The sequence below is a fragment of the Cololabis saira genome, chromosome 16 (assembly GCF_033807715.1).
Source record: "Cololabis saira isolate AMF1-May2022 chromosome 16, fColSai1.1, whole genome shotgun sequence".
Taxonomy (NCBI): Eukaryota; Metazoa; Chordata; class Actinopteri; order Beloniformes; family Belonidae; genus Cololabis; species Cololabis saira.
This window is the reverse complement of record NC_084602.1, coordinates 12,010,088-12,030,892: the sequence shown is the minus strand read 5'-3', so window position 1 is coordinate 12,030,892 and position 20,805 is coordinate 12,010,088. Positions and strand designations below refer to the sequence as shown.

Sequence of the window (20,805 nt, the reverse complement as noted above, 5' to 3'; positions counted from 1 at the left end):
CATGTGTCTAGATTTTCGCCGTGAGCAGCTATTTGGATCTGTGACAACTGCTGTACGAAATGAAAAAAAAAAAAACACAACAAATTGAAACCTGCTACAACAGGGAGCTTGTTTTCTTCTACTCTGCCAATAATGAGAATATGTTTTTCCAAATATGCTTCTCCCTCCAAAACTGATAAAATGGGATTATTATTACAGCATCAAGAAAGGAGCCAGATCAAATGAACTTAGGGGGTGGAGGGTGTTGGTAGGGGGGCTGGCACTTGGGATCTGACAACAGAGTCAATTCTGCTAATTAACTGCCAATTAGCAGTCCCTAAATGAGAGGGATCATGATGCCTATTTTGGCAGCGCCCTTGCTCGTCTCTCTTTTTAGTTAGGCGCACATATACACTCATGTTAGCACATAAAAACCCACCAGAGAGAGAGAGAGAGAGAGAGAGATGAACACACACATATATGCCCGCAATCTCTCCACACTCCAGCTGTATATTTAGAAAGCCAGGGGCATGAGACGGCCACTGCTGGGAGTCCCTGGTTGCAGCCAAAAAAAGGCATGACATTTCCATCTGGGTCAAAGTTAGACAGATAACCAGCAACTTCAGTCAACTAGTACACGAATGTGGCAACGGAGAGGAAGTGACAGAAAAATAAGTAAGAATGCAGAGAGTTGCAGAGGAAGAAAAACAATCTCACCTCAAAGGCCTTTGTGTGAGATTCATTTGACTTCACCACTTATAAAGAATGTGGACGGGGGGAAAAACAGGCACTTTTGGCCAGTTTCATAACATTACATTTGGAAAATATTAGTTATTATTTTGCTTTTCATAATAGGCTTGTCTGCCAAACCAGAGAATCATAAAAAAAGAAAAAAAAATCATAAAAGCAAGCAAGTGTCTGCAGGCGTTTCATTGGATGCTGGAAGAGGGTGGAAAATGCTTTTCTAAGTGGAGGAACTAATTTGACTTAGCCTTTTCTCTGCCTTGTTCTGACGTGCTGCAAACAAATGTGCTTTATCATTGAAAGTGTGCACGTGAACCTGCAGCACAAGCCTCTGTGGATCTCTGCTGGGAAATCTGGATGGATGCATGGACGAGAGAGGAGCTGAAATGGGTTGGGGAACCTGCTGTAGAGAGCTACCGAGCACACAGTTCACTGCTAACAGTATTTGTAAAAATGCACTATAACACTGCACTATCGAGGGCAAGAATCAAGATTTTATATACTTTAAATGGGATTATGCTCCGGAGACGTATCAGTGCAATAACTTTTGAAATGCATTCTTTTTTTTTAACTGTATAATCCTTTAAACATATCTAATTTGATTATCTTTTTTTAATTAACTACTAGCTAAAATTTGACCCAGACGTATAATCACAATGAGGCAATACAACGAACATGTATCCGGTGACATGATGACCGCTGCTCAAGATGAAGTTTGTGCCGGAGTATATTAGAAAAACAGAAAACAATCAGTACACCATGCCCTCCTCTGAACAGTTGCAGAGATTGAGCCTATTTCATCTCCTCGGTAGGCACAGGCTGCTTGGCGCCGTCGTCTGGCGGATATCCTTCCCTTATCATGTGACCTGTGCTCTGACAGGGGGCAAAGGTTGGCTGCGATCCGCCCCTGTGTCTTAATAACTCACTCATTGTATTCCTTTCTGCCGCTAATTAGAGCCTCTCCCCGGTGCATGTGTGCGTGCACATGTGTGTGTGTGTGTTTGTGCTGGTGTGCATGTCGTCTGCCTTGAGCTGTAGAGGAGGCAGAGAAGTAAAAATAGAATATGGCTTAGTGCCCTCTTTATTGTTATTAGTGCTCCAGTGGCACAGCAGTCAGTCATCAATGATGCCAAGAACTGACATACTCGTTTTCTGACTAGCTCTGCCTCTCCCTCTGCCATGGAAATGACCAACTGGCTGCCTGTGAGATGAGGGAATAATGAAGGGACGATTTCCTTCCTTTTTTTAGATACTGCTTCTCTCAGTCATCTGTCATCATCTCCCAGGCTCATGCAATAACCCCGCTGTGTGTGTGTGTGGGTGTGTGCGTGCTAGCCTCGCTACAATGGTAAATAACGACAGGATGGTTGGTTCAAGTGTGTGTTTATGGCTGTGAGTGAGGGCACATCGTGCTGGGTCTGACGCTGAGACATGAAAGGATTCGGTCAGGCTCCATTTAGCCCAGACTGATAGCAGGACACCAGGAGCTGCTGAGGCAGGCAAATATACCGCTAGATACTCTAAACTATAAACGCTTCTTCTTCTGCGCGCAGACACCTGAGTCTGCCGTTTCACCTACTAACTCCACTATCCCCACGGCCCCTCACCTTCTCCTGCAATCTTAAACAAATGCAATTACACATCAGACCACGCCCTGTTTCTGTTAGCATGACGCCCGTGGTCTCAAATGTAAGAACAGCAAACAAAACGCCACACTTCCTAATGGTCGGCTAATGGCGTCCCGACACGCCGTGAGAGTGCAGTTTGTAATAATGTGCATGGCGTGTTCGAGCAAACACACTTTTGAACGCTAATAACAGGATAATCAAGTCCACCTCCTCATCTGTAAAGCGCCAGGCTGGTGAGACTGTGGACTTTAACCTCTTCCTCTGCTACCTTAATAAAGTTGGACGGCTAATGGGGTGTGGGGTAAAAACAGGTGAAAGTGTTAGCTAATAATATAGAAGCAGGTGAAGTGTGTCCGTGGTCGTGAGACAGGGCCGCCGCAAGGGGTGTGCGAACCGTGCGACCGCACGGGGCCTCGCGCTATGGGGCGTTTTTTTTTTTGTTTGTTTTTTTTTTCAATTTTTTTTTTTTTTTTCGTTTTTTCCCTAATAAATATCAACAGTCACATTCCATTACAGACCTAAATGTGTACTAGTCTGTGCATATCAATAAATATATGTGCAATGATGCGCGTGTCTGTTGTTCAACACAACTGATCAGACCAAGCGCAGACACAAGCTGCTCTGATCCAGACAGGTGGAGTTGGAACAAACTGTCACACAATGTCGAGAGAACGATATAAATTCAGGAAATTTCCATCAGGGGATGAAAAAAGAAAAAAACTAAAGATAAATTTGTTACAAAAATCACCGATCCGACCGGGTCTCAAGCAGCCGTGGGGGCCCGCGTCGAGGCACTCGAGATGATGATGAGGCAGGGGAAGGTATCCAGTATTTTGTTAATTGGAGAGTTAAAATTGCGCATATAGACACCCAATCCGACCCGAAAAACCCTGTGCGTGAGCGTAGCGATCGCGCGAGGGCCCCCCCCGGCCATTTCGCACAGGGCCTCGCAAATCTCCCAGTCGGCTCTGTCCTGAGACACAAAGTTTGAAAGCGGCCGGGAGTGGTTTTCCATGCGTGCAGGTGAGCCACAGGTAAAGGGAGGTGTCGGTCGGAAGGTATGGCTCTGGGAGGTTTGATGGGGCAAGAGGGGAGAGGAGAGCACGATGCACTGTCTATTGACTATCACACAGAGCACCGTTGTGCCCTCGCCGGGCTGCGATTGTGCCGGCGGACAAAGCCCTGATTCAGCACATCCTTTCCCCGAGGGAGAGCTCTGGAAACTGAAGACGGCGGCCGTCCCCGGCCTTCTCGCCCCCCTCCTACTCATCCTCTGGTCCTGTCTCTCTCCCTGTCTGTCTCTGTCTATGGCCAGTAACATGGCAGCAGCCCCAGCATCAAAGAGAACTACAGTGGAGTGCAGACTAAGCCAGGAATTTGAAGAGATTAATTTGGTTTTTTTGGTTGTTTTTTTTTTTTTTTTTTTTTTTGAGTTTGAAAAACCCCGTGCTATCGTATCCAGGGTGGACTATCTCAGCAGCTGCTATAACCAGATATCAGAAAGATTTGCACAGTTCCCATCTCTTAGATTACTTATCTGTTAAAACGTATTCCTTTTTTAAAGTGTTTTGTTTTGAATTCAGCTGCCATATCCATCCACGTTTGGGTGCGTCGTGCACGTGTGGACACAGGGCTCACGAGGATGTGACGCAGTGTAAGACGCTTGCAGATCAAATTGTGTCTGAGGCTTGTATTTCACGGCCAACGAGAAGACGGGGAATCCTCCTATATGTAGTATCTCAGCCTCCTCCCAGATTCGCTGAGTATTTCTGCATTAATCACCATGACACAGGCAAGGCAACTCAATTTTCTGCTCCTGTAGGTAAGGTGCACGGCATCCCAAAACGGTGGCATGAAGCATGAAACAGGCAAGCAAGGGGCTAATCTTTGGTTACTGGTGTAATTGAAATGCTATCCACACTGTAGGGTGCATTAAAGTCTGATAACAGCGGTTCCTGTGGCCAATTTAAGTAGCTTGACTTCCCCTGGCTAGAAAGGAATAGAGCGAAGGGTGTGTGAGAGAAAGAGAGAGAGAAGAGAGAGAGAGGGATGGAGAGAGAGAGAGAGAGAGAGAGGGAAACAGAGTATTTCAGTTGGAGGGAGGAGGACGAGGGAGCGAGGGAGGGAGGGGGTGCTGATAGATAAGGCTGACAATCCTGGCTAATTCTCCAGGCATGTTTCTCATTGTGATCCGAGAAAAATGAGAAAAAAAATGAATCACAGAAGCAAAAAATCAATTGACCCTCGGGTGACTTGTCGGGCTGCGGGTCTGATAAACCTAAAAGCTTCGTTAATGTCGGCCCGCCTGTATCCAACAGATAGAGCACTTTGTAAATGAACCCGCTTTGATAAATATATTAAGGAAAGCTGTGAATAAAAGGCACAGACTTGTCATTTGTAAATAGAACCCCCGCTACATGGAATTAGAATGATAAAATGGGGTTCCATATAATTAAGTTTGTGTAAGACCTGAAATCCGTGCAAATACCTTCCCGGAATTTTGAAAAGAAGCTGTCAGTTCAATTAATCTGAACATCACCCTGAGAATGTACTGAACAAAATTAAGCCGCAGATAAAACCTGGGCTAGTATTTTGATAAGTAATTCCTGTATCATTTCTTTGCTTCTGTGATCATTTTGTTTAATCCACCACCCCCAGTTATGTGCTAAGCCATCTACAAAGGCCCTGCTGGCCAGGCCACCAAAACCTTAATCCACCATATAGCTTGTGTAAAATGGGGAGGGGGTGGTTGGCAGTTGTGCCTGTTTGTGGGGGCACCAGTGGCAGGGCTAGGTATGATTTTTGGATGAAGGGGTGCGGTGGGTTTTGGGGGCTTTAGTGGTCTCTGCCCGTCTTCCTCCAACATATCCCACTGAATGCGTGTGCATGAAACCACAAAGACCTCTGACTTAGCTGCAGAACACTGTACCGATAACACCAGAACATCCCGGTAGCTTACATATAATAATACAAAGGTTGTCTCTGTGTACGGCTTTGTACTGTACGCTCCGCTGTGTGTGGATGTACACGATGGGGAGGGATGTACATAAACGGTTTTCACACTTTAGGAGTATTAGCCGTCTTGGCATTGGTGGAAGGAGGGAAGGAAAAGGCTTTTGAAAAATAAAAGACGGCGATGCTGGTGGTGGAGATAGGTGGCGAGCGGGAATCTTGACTCACCAGTTGTTTACTTGTAAGATGGTGAGGCCTGTGTCTTGGGCTAGCTGCTTCTTCTGCTCTTCGGAGGGGTATGGGTGCTGTAGGGGCAAACAGAGACACACGTGAGCCTCTTACAGGCATACAGAATAAATATATTCCAACATATGTAAGTACTGAATATGTGTTGCATTGTGTAACCCAAGACTGCACCTTCTTGTGACCTCCACCCAACCCTGCCCCTCCCATGCACAGTATAGACATTTGCAGTGTACACGTGTCCGCCCACTCACGCACTCACTCACACACAAAATTCAGCGTTAAACCTGTCAGAGCTGGCCAAACAAGTTTGTCAAAACTGTCAAGTGAGATTATCGCAGGCCCCATCCGCAGCTCGCCTATATACAACAACATATAGCGTACGCACGGATCACATGCACCGAGGAAAAACTATAATACCTATGAGTGCACGTGTTGACAAACAAGACTTTTCAGTAGGCCAAACGCGGATACGCTGGTGTCTAAGAATCCTTTCATAATGTCAGGGAACAAAATGAGTGGGCGCAGATTTAGAGTAAATGCATTTATCTTTGCTTCAATGTGCGACGTGTAGGGCTCTTTCATAGAGAGCAGCTGAATGCAGACTAATGCCCAAAGAAGTGAATGCTGTGAAATCTCCTCCAATGGCTTTGCCAACATTTTTTACCTGAAAATGGAATTCTCCAACAAGGGCAGCAATGATACTATTTATGTCAGGTCCAATCTAAAGAACATTGGCTGATATAAATGGCAGACCTTGGGCTTCCTCGCTCCCCCTGGGCCTGCTATGAAGCATGACAAAACAACAGTGATCGCTGGTGACAGATGTCTTTAAGGGCCAGATTAGGAGTCGGAGCGCACGCAAACGAAACAAATGAGACACTATGTGTTTCATTCAGCAGCTCTGAAACAGACAGCGTGCACGCACTCAGACTTGCACATGCACGAAATCATACGCAAACAGAAATGCACAAGGAACATTCACCAACATGACACCTGCAGATCAGATCTGATTCATTTAATGCTTTTTTATTTTTTGAAGAAAAAAAATGTTTTTAAATACTTTTCTATTTTCAGTTGGTTTTGACCTTCATTCGCACGCTTTCCTCCCTTCTGCACTTGCAGTTGCCGAAACTTTAACTTAATCGCTTCAGCTTCTTTCCCTCTTCATACTCGTCAAGAAAAGCAAATCCCAGAGCCGGTAATGCGACCCTGGCTTCTGCTAATTGAATCCAATTTTAACATAAAATGATAACACTTGCTCAAGAAGCGTTTTCTCATTTACTGCTAAAATAATTGATGTAAGTGAGAATTCATATCAGCAGAGACGGGGAAATTTCTCCTTTCAGGTAGCCCTCCCTATTTAAATGTTTTAATTAAAGGAGAGATGGGAAAAAAAATGGTTGAAGGAATGTGCTCAATTAATAACAAACAAGTCTAAGATTGGACAAATAATGAGTCCCCGCTGCAGAGGGAGATTAATCTGATTTGTACTTGTATACACAGTCCCTTTTAATATGCTAAAATCATTAACAAAGGAAAGATAATAACGCTTGCTTAGAAATACATTTTTTGATTGCCAGGTGCTGACATTTCCTTGGCGAGCATAGGCAGAGTTAATGTGTGTGTGTCTGTGTGTGTTTGTGCATGCGCAAACGTTAACGTGAGTAAACCTGGTAAAGAGAAGGCGCAGTGTTTCAGAAAGTCCAAAGGAAATAGAAATCTACATCTGTGTGTTATTTACGCACGTTCTCTCAACAGAGATATTTAATGAGAATGCAACCTCTGCGTTCCTCCCCCGTACACTCCTGGGCTTCCTTTGTGTTTCACATGACCTCGGTCACCATCAAAGCACACTTGCAAATATAACGGAGCACACACTCCCTCCTACCATTTTTTTTTAATGTACACACACTACATAAACCTATGCACATATGCACAGAAAACATAGACAAATAGAGTCTGGATGTGGTATGGAGGCAAACGGAGAGGAGCAGGCTAGATTGGAAATGGGAGTGGGTCATTTACATTGTATTAAGGCTTCCTCGTCCTCTCAGGCCCAGACCCGGTCATCAATCGCCTGCTGTCAGCCAGAGCGCGCTCTAGCCTGGTGATAAATACGCCGGCCAGCGGCACAGCTCGTCCAGCAGCCACCACGTAATGAATGGTTTGAACAAACAAGAAAGATGTCTCATCAAGGAGAGTGGGGACGTTAAAGCCCCCCCCCCCCCTCCTGCACACAAAACCCCTGAGTAAGGAGATTTACTCTGACCACAGACACGACACTAAAAAAAAAAAAAAAATCCTTTTTTGTTCAGCTCATGCCTCTCCCAGCTCTTTCTCATTCTTCTAGTCCTGTGTCAGATAATCTCCCTCTGCAACCTCAAGACTGGCATGCATTTGTACAAATGCATGGCCAAGTATGCACGCACAGATAATGACAAACACACACACACACACACACTGTACAAACACACACAATCTATGCCTGTCCTCATCTCCGTCTTGCCTTTCCGAGCTGACCCTCCCTCGCCAATGCAGACACATGTTTTTACACGGTTAGGACTGCAGGCCACCCACTCAGATTTTACGTTGTGGCAGCTTTCCCTTAAGCATGGCGCTCTGAAATCTCAGCTACAGAAACGAGTGTGCGATGGCAATTGAGACATGGGACACATGAGAAGCCAGCCAACATGGTGGTTGGAAGGCTGCAGCAGCCATGAAATGTGAGAATGGCAACACTCTGAGTAACCTTGTAATCTTAATTGCCCCCCCCTGTAAATAAATATGTGTGCAAATCACCAAATGAGCACAGAAAAAAATGATGTGAAAATGAAGACTGTTGAGATGAATGGGTGCAGTGCAATATCAAACAAAAACCACAAAGTCTACCCTGATGTGTTCTCTCCTTTAAGTCCTTCTCCTCCCTCAGGAGACAGTATGACATGGTTATTTAATGGATGAAACACAAACACAGCACAAGAACAGAGATGGTATTGATAATCTACCCAGTAGCTTTGGATCCACTCAATATGTTCAGTTAAAAACACCAAGACCAATATCCTTGAAGGAGGACTGACCGCAAGTCATAAAACAGTCTATAAATAATTAGAGCCAGAAATGAGAAGTTTCAGTTCGTTGTCAGGGCAGCTGCAGCTTCCGATCGAAACAGCTCTGTTAATTACGCCGAGGCCTGTTAATGGCAAAAGTGCAAACGTTATCCTCATGTGTGCATGTTTTCCAGTTCCTACAATCTCATCTAGGACAGAGCTCAGACATTCAAGAAGATGCAGGCGCATAAAAAAAGGTGGGTCACACTCTGCCATTTATGGAGGATCCAGCGGTGTGTGTGCATGTTTATATGTGTGACCGACTGCTGGCTAAATTACAGGGTTTGATGTGCTCTGTGCTCTCTGAAAGTCCTGGATGTAATAGCCCCTGCGGTTGCTGAACATAACAAGCCGAGGTAGCTCTATCATCTGCTGCGTACGGTCCTTAACACCTCCTGAGCTCAGCTTGGCATTTCACCATGTACAATAACCACATCCACTAGCCGGACCGCTCTTACTTCACACCAGACCTTTCACCCGCGCTTACGCCTATTTACTCCAACAGCCTCTGGTTTACTATATATCACTTTCTTACTCTCCCGACACCTATTTGCCGAGGTCATCAAATCCCACAGCCCGATTATTATCCTGGCTGTTCCACACAACCCCCCCCCCCCTCCCAACCAGCAGCGCTGCTTTTCCAGCTCTGATGCCTCCTCTCCTTCAACTGAACCTGCAGACCGTTTGCATGAGCCGGCGGTGGACCCCATTGATTAATTACATCATCAGAGTGTGACATGAGTTATAGAGTCAGGTCAAAAGGTTGCAGTGGCTTCCAAACCTATTCCATGCTAATGACTCTCAGGAAATCACTGGCCATTGGTTGTTTACCCTCAGTGCCATGAGAGCACAAAAGATTTAGTCAGGACCACTGCTGGGGTTTGACCACATCTATTCTGTCCGTTGTTAAGGATTTGGGATAATCAGCATCTATATCTTTTTATTCAAAGTGTTGATTCATTTTATAAAATAATCAGAAGTCCTGTATTTAATTTAATAGGGATGTCTTCACGTGTCAACACAATTGTGACTTTCTTTTTGTGTCTACTTTTACAAAAATATTGGCGCCAGCTTTTCCTCTCATATATGCCTTTTGCACGTTGATTGAAATCATATTTGTTTTTAATCAAAGCGACTGCAGGATAATAATAATATTCGCTGTCAAACCTAAATGCAATCAAATAAAGGAATGACATTTTAATATGGATTCCGCTCTGAGCTGAGGTAAGATTGGCACATTTTAAATATCAAGTTGCTGTTGTTAATAATGCTACAATTGGCTTCTTTGACAAATGACAATGAGATTGAATGCTTATCAACATTACTGAGCGATCAAGCAGATATGACAAATAAATCCAATTGAACTTTTTGAATTCATAATGAGGGTTTATTGTGCACATGGTTTACCTATATTTGGGTTTTTAGTGGCAGGTTTCTGACAGATTATTTTCCATTTTGTTGTAAAAATGATATATATAGTTACTTCCATTCCTAAACGTGAGGCATTTAATCAAATGAAAAAGAGCCTTAAAAATTTGACAATAAAAGATTGAGTTATTTGTGTATAATAACATTCCACTGAGGTAAATTTACAACATATATTTTAGTTTAGTTTAGTTTATTTTCGGTCATGACATCACAAAAAAAAAGAATAAAAATGACAACAAGGAAACGAATACACTGTTCAAAAAAAAAACATTGCAAAAAAGTTTCCAATATACATATATTTTAAGAATTTGAAGCATAAAAGCATAACTTATTTCTGCATGAAAATTATAATGGTCTTTCTTTTAAAAACTTCATATCCTTTTCCACTTTTAAACTCTGTATACAACTTCATCTACGCCACATTTGCTTGCTTTCACCCCCTCTTTGTAAAGATTTTGGAGGGGGGTGGTATTACAGGGTTATTTGTGTTTGTTTTATTTCACTGGGAACTACACAGCTTCCTGACAACAGTCTGAAAACAAGCAAGAATGCCGCTTGACTCAATGACTCAACCCTGCTGCTCTCCCCGTCTCTCTCTCTCCTGCCTGCACTCACACACACAGACACACACACACGCACACACACACACAGATACGGCCAACTTATAAACAGAACTCACATGATGCCAAACAACAAACTGCATGCACTGCATGCCAGCCTCTGATAACAGCAAATGAAAGCACATTCACATCTACACCTCATACAATCTGCATTCAGAACATACCACTACACTTCTGTCTCTCCCACTCAGAACTCAAAAGCTTCCACACTAAGTAAGGGCTCTCAGTGGACTGCTCTCTGACAGTAAAACAGCGATGATTGCAAATACAAGACGCACTGGCGAGGCTTGCGGCATCTATTATGGAGCGAAAGGGCCCCCAGTCTGTCTGTCTGCCTCTCTGACTGGCTGGCTGGTAAGCTGGTTGGCAGTGCATCAGTACTACTACCGCTACTGCTGCCACGGCCCCCCACAACAATCGCTGGCCGGGCTCCTGAAGCCAGCTCCTGGACCCCGGCCAGCAGCCCGTTTGCTCTACACCATTAATTTATGTTCACTGGAGACAGTGCAAGGTTGTAGAGAGGCTCTCCGGCATAACTGCGCTGCTTGCCTGCCAAGATACAGCAAGAGTAAATTGGGTGAGGGGAGTCAGAAGGAGGGAGGAGTGAATGGAGAGAAAAGGGTGAGGAAGGAGGCCTGGAGGATGTGCAAGATATAGGTATCTGATTGTACCAAGCTCCATGAGGCTAAATAGCAATCACTCCCACACAATCCCAATGCACCTCCAGACTCAGCAATTGACTAAGAGAAAGAAGGAGATGTTTTACGGGGAATATTTCCAACTGTTATCATGCATAATGGAATGGAAATACATCACAGAAACTGAAGCTGTAGAGAAAAAAAAAACATATAAATTATCCACGCAGAAATCTGCAAAACACTTTCAAACAAAAAGGAGTTGATGCAAACCAGTGGACTGCAATTGGCCAACAGTTGCTTGGACGAGCCCGAGTGCACGCTGAGCGTACCTGGGAACTTTTGTGGCCTGCAGCCAAATTGATGGACCTATTTAGTCACCAGGTCGAGTTCACAGTTTCATTTTCCACTACATGCTACCACTCCACTTTCAAGAGGAGGAACATGATCTTTATATCCCCTCAGTGGGGGGGGGGGGGTCTTCCCTTCCTCGCTTTCTCTCTCTCTTTCTCTGACTCAGTCTCATTTTTGTCAATGCCCAGCTCCCGATCAATGCTCAGCAGGCCCCAGAAGCAATCCTTTCGCTGCTACTATGCCCTCTGCCCTCAACTCCTATCCTCTTCACTCCACCTCTTCTCCTATCCTCTCCTCTCCACTCATCTCCTCTGGTCCTCCTTTTTCAAAGTTTCCGCCAAGCTTTAAGCCCGGTCCTAGAGGGCAGGAATTTGGCCTGGTTTTTCAGACCAGTCTGTTAGCTTTGTTGTGGTAACTGCCTGCTCAGGGGAACCCAGATCTGCTCTGCTCTGCTCGCCTCTCCAGCCTGCCTGATGTCAACATACAGCCACACTCACTAGCTTTCAAGATGTCTTTAAAATAATCTTGTTGCAACGGCCACAGCTGAGCAAAAAGGATGATCTATTCCTATCAAGTTTCAATGTGTTTAAAATCTCCAGCATGCTCCTGTTTCTTTATTTTTCTACAGTGTGACTCCGCTGTTTTTCTGTTCTGCAGGATGCTGCTTGCTGGGAGTGGGAAATAATTAGTGTCTCGCCTTTGCAAGGTACTTTTAAGACCTATAAGCACATCATTAGAGGCCTGGTGGGCTCGTCAAAGCAGAAGCACCCCCTCCCTCCTTTTCCTGCATGGGACAACCCCATATCCACACCACTTGTTGCTATTGCCAGTCATAAAGTCATTGGCAGAGCATGCAACAGCTAAAGTGTAGTAAGCCTCTGAATAAACATCTGCACTGGTTTAATGACGTATGTACACATTGTAAAGAAGAAAAAAAAAAGGCAGAAACATTTTTTTGGAGCTGGTTGAGAATCTTGGCTTCAGAGGGTTGTGAGATGAGGTGTTCTTTTTCTCCTCCATACATATTCAGTCTCACCAAATGCATGCATACCTAACTGATTTGTTATAATATTTAGTTTGAAATTAGACATTAAATGGGTGGAACTTGATGGAAAGAGTACTTTATATTAAGAGTCTCATCCACTATTCCTTTTGTCTTCTAGTTGTGCTGTAGTCATGGTAAACTGCGGTTGATCACCAACTAAGATTGAAACCTGTGTTGTATAGAGATGGACAGACTAGGACAGAGAAAAAAAGATGGGGATCGGGGGGTCACTTTTTAAGCAGAAGCTTCTGACATTTTCACCGTGCACCAGTGTAATGTAGATAGCTATTATACTATAAAACCATCACTTCTTTTAGCTCTCTTCTCTCTCTTCCAAGTCTAAACCCTCTGTGTCCTTAAGAAGGCACGTTCAGAGAGAGGCCAGTGTGTTTTAATAGCAAGCCTGCGGATACAACAACAAGAGCACAACCACTTGCAGAGGACAAACAAGAAACCCCCGAGGCCGGCCATGGAATGTCAAGCCAATTTGGACGATATCATAGGACATTTGTAATGTCAATTCTTGTTTTCAGGTCAAAAATCAAAGGCAAACATGGCGAGTAACATTTGTCCATTACATTGCAGGCAGGAACACCCCCCCCCCCCTCGCCCCCCCCTGCCAAAAAACAGCTGCAGGGGACACTTCCTGTTTGCTAATGATGCTAAATGTGTTCAAGTCAACCATGTCAAATTTTCTCCCCCTCTTAATGGACAGCTGGGGTGGAAGGCAACATTTTCCCTCTTCTCATCTGCTGCCTCCTTTTTTTCCTCTCTCTCTTTGCTCTGCTTCTGAGAAAGACTCTTACAGGTCCACAACACACAAACACTTACGATTATGTTTCTTTTAGTAAGACGGAGTAACGTAGCTGATGGTGACCATAGGTGCACTCGTCTGAGATCACAAGTACTTCCATGGCACGGAGCCAGCCAGCCCCCGATCAGTCATCACCACGCTCCTACCTGTTGGGTCTGTTCTCTTTTACTGAATACACTTTTTTTTCCTTCTCAGAAATGCAACTCTTCTGAGCTCCCCTTTCATCCGGGAGTGTATGAGTCAAGGATATATCTTCCATCGTTGCTCAACACCCAGGGGCGGCCGGATGCGTGGGGCTGCGTAGTCTGACAAATGCCCTCAGGATCTTTCACTTTCTTAATGTTTCTCAAAGGACAAACGGCATGTGACACGAGTTTAAATGTCTTCATGAAGTTTATGACAAGAAAGGAAGAGAAGAGAAGAGAAGAGAAGAGAAGAGAAGAGAAGAGAAGAGAAGAGAAGAGAAGAGAAGAGAAGAGAAGAGAAGAGAAGAGAAGAGAAGAGAAGAGAAGAGAAGAGAAGAGAAGAGAAGAGAAGAGAAGAGAAGAGACTTTTGGAGCTTTTAGGCCTGGATAATAGCATTGAATCTTTAAGTGCATTCTTCCATCCTCTCTTTCTCTCCCCTTGCAGTGGTCGAAGGCCCAATCCTGCCCGGGGGCCAAGGTGGCCTTTGACCTGGCTGGCCTGCCTAGCTACAGCCCTCTCGTTTGTTAGGCGCTTTATCCACTGACAAAGCAGGCAGGAAGTTGGCAGCAACCCAGCAGCCCCATGGGAGGATGACCATCAGCTAGCTCAGCTTACCGCTTATTACAGGATGGTGGGGAGCGTTTGTGTTTTTTTGTGTCTGACTGAGCACTGGTGCGTGTGTGTGTGTGTGTGTATGTGTCTGTGTCCTTATGCCTTACAGTATGCAGCTAGGGTTTGCTTGCATGCATGTTTGTTTATAAATGTGCTTGTGCATTTTCAACTGCAGACATTGCAGGTTGGACGTGGGTAGAATAGCAAAAATATTAAAATGTGACCGACCTTTTGGTGTGCACACAGTGTGTGCGTTGTTAATCTTTGCTAGGCTAGCTAACGACACGAAAAGAATAACCCTGGAAGCTGCAAATGCCCCCAGTCTATGAGCTAAACAGATCAGCTACGCATGCTAGCAACAATCAGGCAACCTTCCAGCTGCTGGACTCATGGGACGCCAGCACACTTCAGTCTTCCCCACTTTCTGTCCTCCTCCTTCTTCTCTCTGCAGCCTGCTCATCAGAGCGCTCAGAACAGCTCACTAATGCATTATATCATGAGACACTCCAGTTTCACTCTCGCCACTACATAAAAGTCAGGTAATTCATACTTCATTTATATATCTTCCCATTAATAAAGCTGATGAACTTTTACTCCTTAAATCTAATAGGCCATTTTAGCACGACTGCCAGCCACCGCCGCTTTTCCGCTCTCTCTCAGTCTGCCGCTCCTCTTCCTTGAATCGCTTTTCAGAGACATATTCCTAAAATGATCTTACTGTGTTATACAGGCGTGGAAAAGATTGAAAAAAAAAAGAAAAAACGAAGAGGGTTTTGAGATTTTTGAGACTTTTGACTGACCCTGGCCTCAGACAAGCGGTGACACGTACCTTATGGTGGAATTTTTTTGTCTCTCGCTATACCTCTCGGCCTACGTGCAACAGAAGGTCATTGACCTACGGGCATAACGCAAGGCATGATGGCTCCCTGGCTCAGAGGCTGTTGACAAGCGTCTGTGTTCTTTTCAACAACTCGTTGAACCACCCCCCCCCCCACACACACACACACTGCCGCCACCACCCCTTCCCTTCTCAGGAATGTAACACAACCGCTCACTGAGGTAACCCAAGCCCCTCCCCTCTCCCATCCTTCATTTACAGAAAGAGAGAGACAGAGACCAACTGGGGGTGTAAGGCAGCTGTCCCCCATCTCCCCATCTAACTCTTGGTCCCTCTCTATTTCCCTTCCTCTCTTTAGATTTGCTTCTAGCCCTGCTGCCTGTGGAATAATTAATGATGCAATTGAGCCGAGTGGAGGACTCTGACCGGCAGGAGCCATTCCTGAATGCCTGGATAGCTGTTTTATGTTGGCCCCCGAAAAGCAGAAAAACACAGAAAGACTCAATGAGATGGATGCGCAGAGGAAGAGAACAACATTAAACAGTCAAACAGTGAGAGGAAGAGATACTCTGCTCCACAGCAGTCTTCCTTTCTGTTTTCGTCCCCCTTAAGTCTAATCCTTTATCCCCATCCCCCCTCTCCTTCTTGTTCGTCCTCATGGCAGGATTGGGGGGCCTGACCTGTCTGGTGATTGATGGTAATGTCTCAGGAAGTCATTTTCCCCGACAGCACCCTGCCGCCTTTCACCAGGCCTGGTGCAGAGGTGAGCCCATCACATGGACGCTTTTAACTCTTTGCTCCCTCAACTCTCAGCTCTTGTACACTCAAACCTCATCCTCACACCACCTCCCTACTTCAACACCACAATGCCAATAAGCACCACCTTTGAATCACGTACTTCTGACACTGTGGTTCCTACTGCCCATGAATTCTGCCGGGGGGGGAAACCCCAGTTATAAGAAGATTTTCAGAATAGTGAAAGCAAATCTCTTTGGTGGATCTGCCAAGTGGCCCCTAATTCAGGTTGCTGGGGATGGATCCCCACAACTCCATTACTGTCAATGCTTACCACCTCCATTATGGCAATTAGGACATGGTTCCACTAGGAATGCTTTGCTCTGTTGCGGAATTGCTAACATGTGCACACGTCTCCGCTCCATGTGTCAAAGTAGAGTTGTTGTTTCTTAAACACACATATTTTTACAGTCAGACTCTTTTTCTTCTTTTTTTCTTCCTGTTACTTCAAGACTGCACTCCACATTTATTTTCTTAATTCAACTCAAACTGTGCCTTAAAGAGATCCCTCTCTGTTTGAGCCCAAATAACCTAAAATGATCCGTGAAGAGACTTGCGCTTCCCGTTTTTCGAATAGGCTTCATTAGTTTTTAATATCTAGCTAAGGAAAGGAGGGGAAAATGGCATGGAGATAATCAATGGAAAGGGGCTGGTAGCCTATTAATCTCCCCCAAAGGATTGTGGGTTAATACACGCTCTTGCATAGGCAAACACGGCTGTGTGGTGAACACATCTGTCTGCCTGGATGGGCTACTTAATGAAACAGCCAGCATTTGGCTGCCGAGATGGATGCTGTTCCCCGAGTGAAAAATGAGTTCCCTCTCCCACTACACTGAGGCGGAGCCACACATGATAGGGCTCCATTGAATTCACCAGAGAGCTGACTGTGCCCCTGTGTGAAAGCAACTTAAACAATAAAGGTGCCATTGCAGAACAGGCAACGCATGGCCACTAGAGCAAATCTTCATGGAGATCATATCGGGGGAATCCTAATGTGAACAAGACTGAGACTGATCTGGAAAGGAGAGAAGATGCTGAAAGACTATAGCAAGCAGTACAGTGGACAGATAAAGAGGAACAAGGGAGGAGTGATGAGCGATGACCCAGCTGTGATAAACACAACCTCTCAATGTGCTTATGAGTTCAAACTTTTTCAAAAAGCTACACGTGCATGTCCTGTTGTCTGTACGCCACAACATGTTTCTGTGTATTCTGACAATGTCAGAGGTGACCCCTGGTCGGGGAGTCCTGTAACAGGAGCTCACCTCCGGTTCTGCAAGCTCTCCTCTCACTGTGCTAAACAGCCACCTGAAGACAGGATTAGCCATTGTGACCCTGCCCCTGAGGTAACTGAGATACACCTCTGGGGACAGACATGAAACGCACACTGTCACGTGTTGCATATTGCATAGCCAGGTGGGTGAGAAACACACACACACACACACACACACACACACACACACAGTGTGTGCTACACAGAGGTGTAGCACACACTGTAGAATGATGGCAGGAAGTGCAAACAGGACACCTATAAAAAGGATGAATGCAAGAAAGGTACAATATAATGTTGAACAAGCTAATATGATGGTGTCATTGGTGTTTGCTGTTGTCTAATGAAAACATCGCATCAGGGGCATAAAAGGATTGGGCGGCCTAACTTGGAGCCTTGGGGTAGCTGAGATGTGTGCCTGTTTGGAAATTGATGCCTGTCAGCCTGTCTATGACTCAACTCTGACAACATGCATGCATGCGTGTTTCTGTATGCACGCTGTGCTATGACAAATGAGCGGCACTTAATTTGTGACTGATTATGCGGGCTGCGGGTGCCCTAAACCCCTTTGAACTTGTAATTGCCCCTGGTTTCAGTGATGAACATTAAGGAGGATTCAGAAATGTGTAGCTAATTACACATTTGCCTCCTCCTTTTTTTCTTTCTTTTTTTTTTTTTTTTTGCATTTCTTCATTTCCATGCTGGATGACACAAAAAAGAAATGGAGGGGCAGGAGTTGAAGTAGGAAAAACGAGAACCCAGAAGGAGGTTCTGGGTTAGGAGGCATACGCTGCCGTTGTTGCCCTATTATCTAAATAATTGTGCAAGCTGGTTTATGAGCTTTAGTGAGGTGCTTTGTGTGTCAGCCATGGCAGCCCTAGGGATACGGGGGACTAGCTTTTCCTCACAATCAATATTCAGAGAGATTCACATCTGGAGCCAAGACCTGCTGTGCTCAGATTTGGATTTATATATTTATTTTTTTCTTTTTATTTGATTTTCATTGGCGCCAATCTTCCTTTATCCATCTGCTTTTTCTTATCAGCGTGTGGAACAGCGCGCTCTCTATCGCACATGTTCATTTGTATACCATTACATGATCTTAGGGGGGCATGTGGCTACACAAAACTCCACAGGTCTTAAGGGAACTGGGTCTGCTGTACATGAAGAAAAGACACCAGAAACACATGCCAGGCAGGAATGCTTCAACAATGATGCATTCTGGGTAAACTGCTGCAAAAGCAGGGAGAGTACACTGTGGCTGGCGGAGGGGGAACAGTTGGGGAAAAGGAGCAACAAATTGACCTGCTCTGCATCGGTCTTTGATGTGGACTGGGCCCTCTCCTAGAAAACCAGTCCATATGTTCCGAAGGGGAAAAAGAGAGGATATCAATGGGGAAAAAATGAAAAGGTGAGGAAGTGGGGGGAAGAGGTGAGAACAAGAGACATGGCTCCCAGTTATAAGGACCCCACTGTGCAGGAATCCCACTGCCCGCCTCTGGACTGAGCGCCGGGCAAAACAAAAGCATGCATTTGAGAGGAGAAGGAAGGGAGGGGAGAAAAAAATCGCATAAAATGGCAGGAGTGGGATTCGGTGCGGCTATAGGGTCCCATGACAAACCAAACAGTGAAACACATAGTCTGTTTTTGATTTCTACTCAGTGCCTCCATCCGTCAACCTTTCCTCTCTTCTTGCCTCCCTCCCCTTTTTTAGCCCGGTTTGCTGTTTCCACACTTCTGCTGCTCCTTTTCCCTTTTGCATTTTCCTCCTCTCGGTGTGAGATGAATATCAAAGCAGTGCCGGGGCAGCTTGGAGGCCTGCAGCAGAATCTCATTGGCCTCCATGGTCCCCAGCAAGCTGCAGCCACCACTATAACAGCTCTTGCCACAACCCCGCAATCAACCGTGGGGGCAATGGGAGTAGCCTGCAGGGCAGAAGCCTGGGAAGGGTAAGGGGTAATTTAAGGGAACTGACTCTGAGAACTCTCAAATCCTGTTATACATTCATGAGTAAAATAAACCTCACAACTATACAAAAAGGAAAATAAGCACAGCATCAACAACAATCATCCTAATAATCTGTTTCCATATTATTTACTAGGACATCCTATCAAAGAATAACATAACGGGTCCCCTTTTTAAAAACTGCATCATTGTATCGTATTTGCTAAAGAGATTGCATGCTTGATTCTGATTGCAGAATCAAGTGTCTGTAATAAAGGCAAGGAGACGTTCATCGTCTATGCTCAATGCTTTGTGTACGTGTGTTTTTTAGAGAAGTTTCTCGCTGTTCAGAGCTGTGAGTTCATAAATCTGACTGCCCTCCACAGGTCTTATCTGTTTGTAGTCTGCTGTGGTCACGGCATCTGCAGTCACCTCTGCAGGGGCCGGTCCAACTCCTGCTGCGCTCTCTCTCTTTCTCTCTACAATGAGGAAACCCCCTTTGTGAAACCATTTAAAGAGTTGGATATTGCATCACATTTCAGAGTGCACTCTTCTCTGTTTTATTTATCATTTTCCTGGTGGACTATAAATTTGTAGGCTTCTCTTATTTTTTCTTCGTTTGTTGCCATCACTGTGGATTTTCATGCAGTTTAATCATCTCCGTTGCAGAGCAAATGTGTCGTAAACAGTCCCTGAGTGAAAGCACTCATCTCTGCTACTTTATTAAACAACCTGAATTAAGATGCAAACAGCAAAGAATGAAAACTAACAGGAAGGGATGGAGATGAGGGGAAACAAGGGAGGAGAAGTGGTGGGGTTATGCATGTATCCCAAGCATTTGCAAATGTACAACCGTCGATGCAAATTCTCGATAAGCGAGCTGGGAATCAAAAGCGGAAAAACAAAGCAAACAAACAAAAAGCTACAGCGACTCGTATGGATTTTTCTCACACCCGTTCTATGTCATACTGCAAGGTTAATGTGGCATGCTTCATATGAGTGGATTCCATGTGGGGTTAGTTGGCTTTGAAGTAGAACTGTGACAGATCTGGATTAGGGGGCAAAGTGTAAAGGTCTGATGTCGGAGCATGAAACGAATTAGAGCTTCTTACTCTCAAATGCAGCACTAAATCTCTGGAACCGCTACCATCTTTACCAAAGTGCACTGTAAACAAGGCTTCTGTCAGTCATACAGCTGGAGCACACAAACATTCCAGTGTGTTTGCAGTGAGGTGGCAAACTTGATCCAGCTCATGTAAATACACAGCCTGGGAAGATTGGAAGAGAGCGTTGTTTCTCTTCTGTGCTTCCACATTTACATGTTTCTGATCAACCCTGCAAAATTCTTGAGTGAAATAGACTTTTAGGCCATGTTTACACGTAGCCGGGTATTTACAAAAACGGATATTTTCCCCTCTACGTTTTCAAAAATATCCTCGTTTACACGGACTCGCATGAAAACGCTGTTAACGTCATGCCAGCCAATCAGAATCCTGGAAAAAACATCAACAAATGACACGTGTAACTTCCAGTTAAGGCTGATTTATGGTTCCGCGTCACACCGACGCAGAGCCTACGGCGTAGGGTACGCGGCGACTCACACCGTAC

General features: G+C 45.0%; 1 protein-coding gene across 11 annotated transcripts in view; it reads right to left on the bottom strand.

Annotated features, from left to right (window-relative positions):
• meis2a (Meis homeobox 2a) overlaps positions 1 to 20,805 on the bottom strand; it is a 79,592-nt gene that overhangs the window by 19,801 nt on the left and 38,986 nt on the right. For all 11 annotated transcript variants that reach the window (XM_061744343.1, XM_061744345.1, XM_061744347.1 and 8 more), the window contains one exon: positions 5,532 to 5,608. In XM_061744343.1, the coding sequence (XP_061600327.1) occupies positions 5,532 to 5,608 (77 nt within the window). The remainder of the gene's footprint in view (positions 1 to 5,531; positions 5,609 to 20,805) is intronic.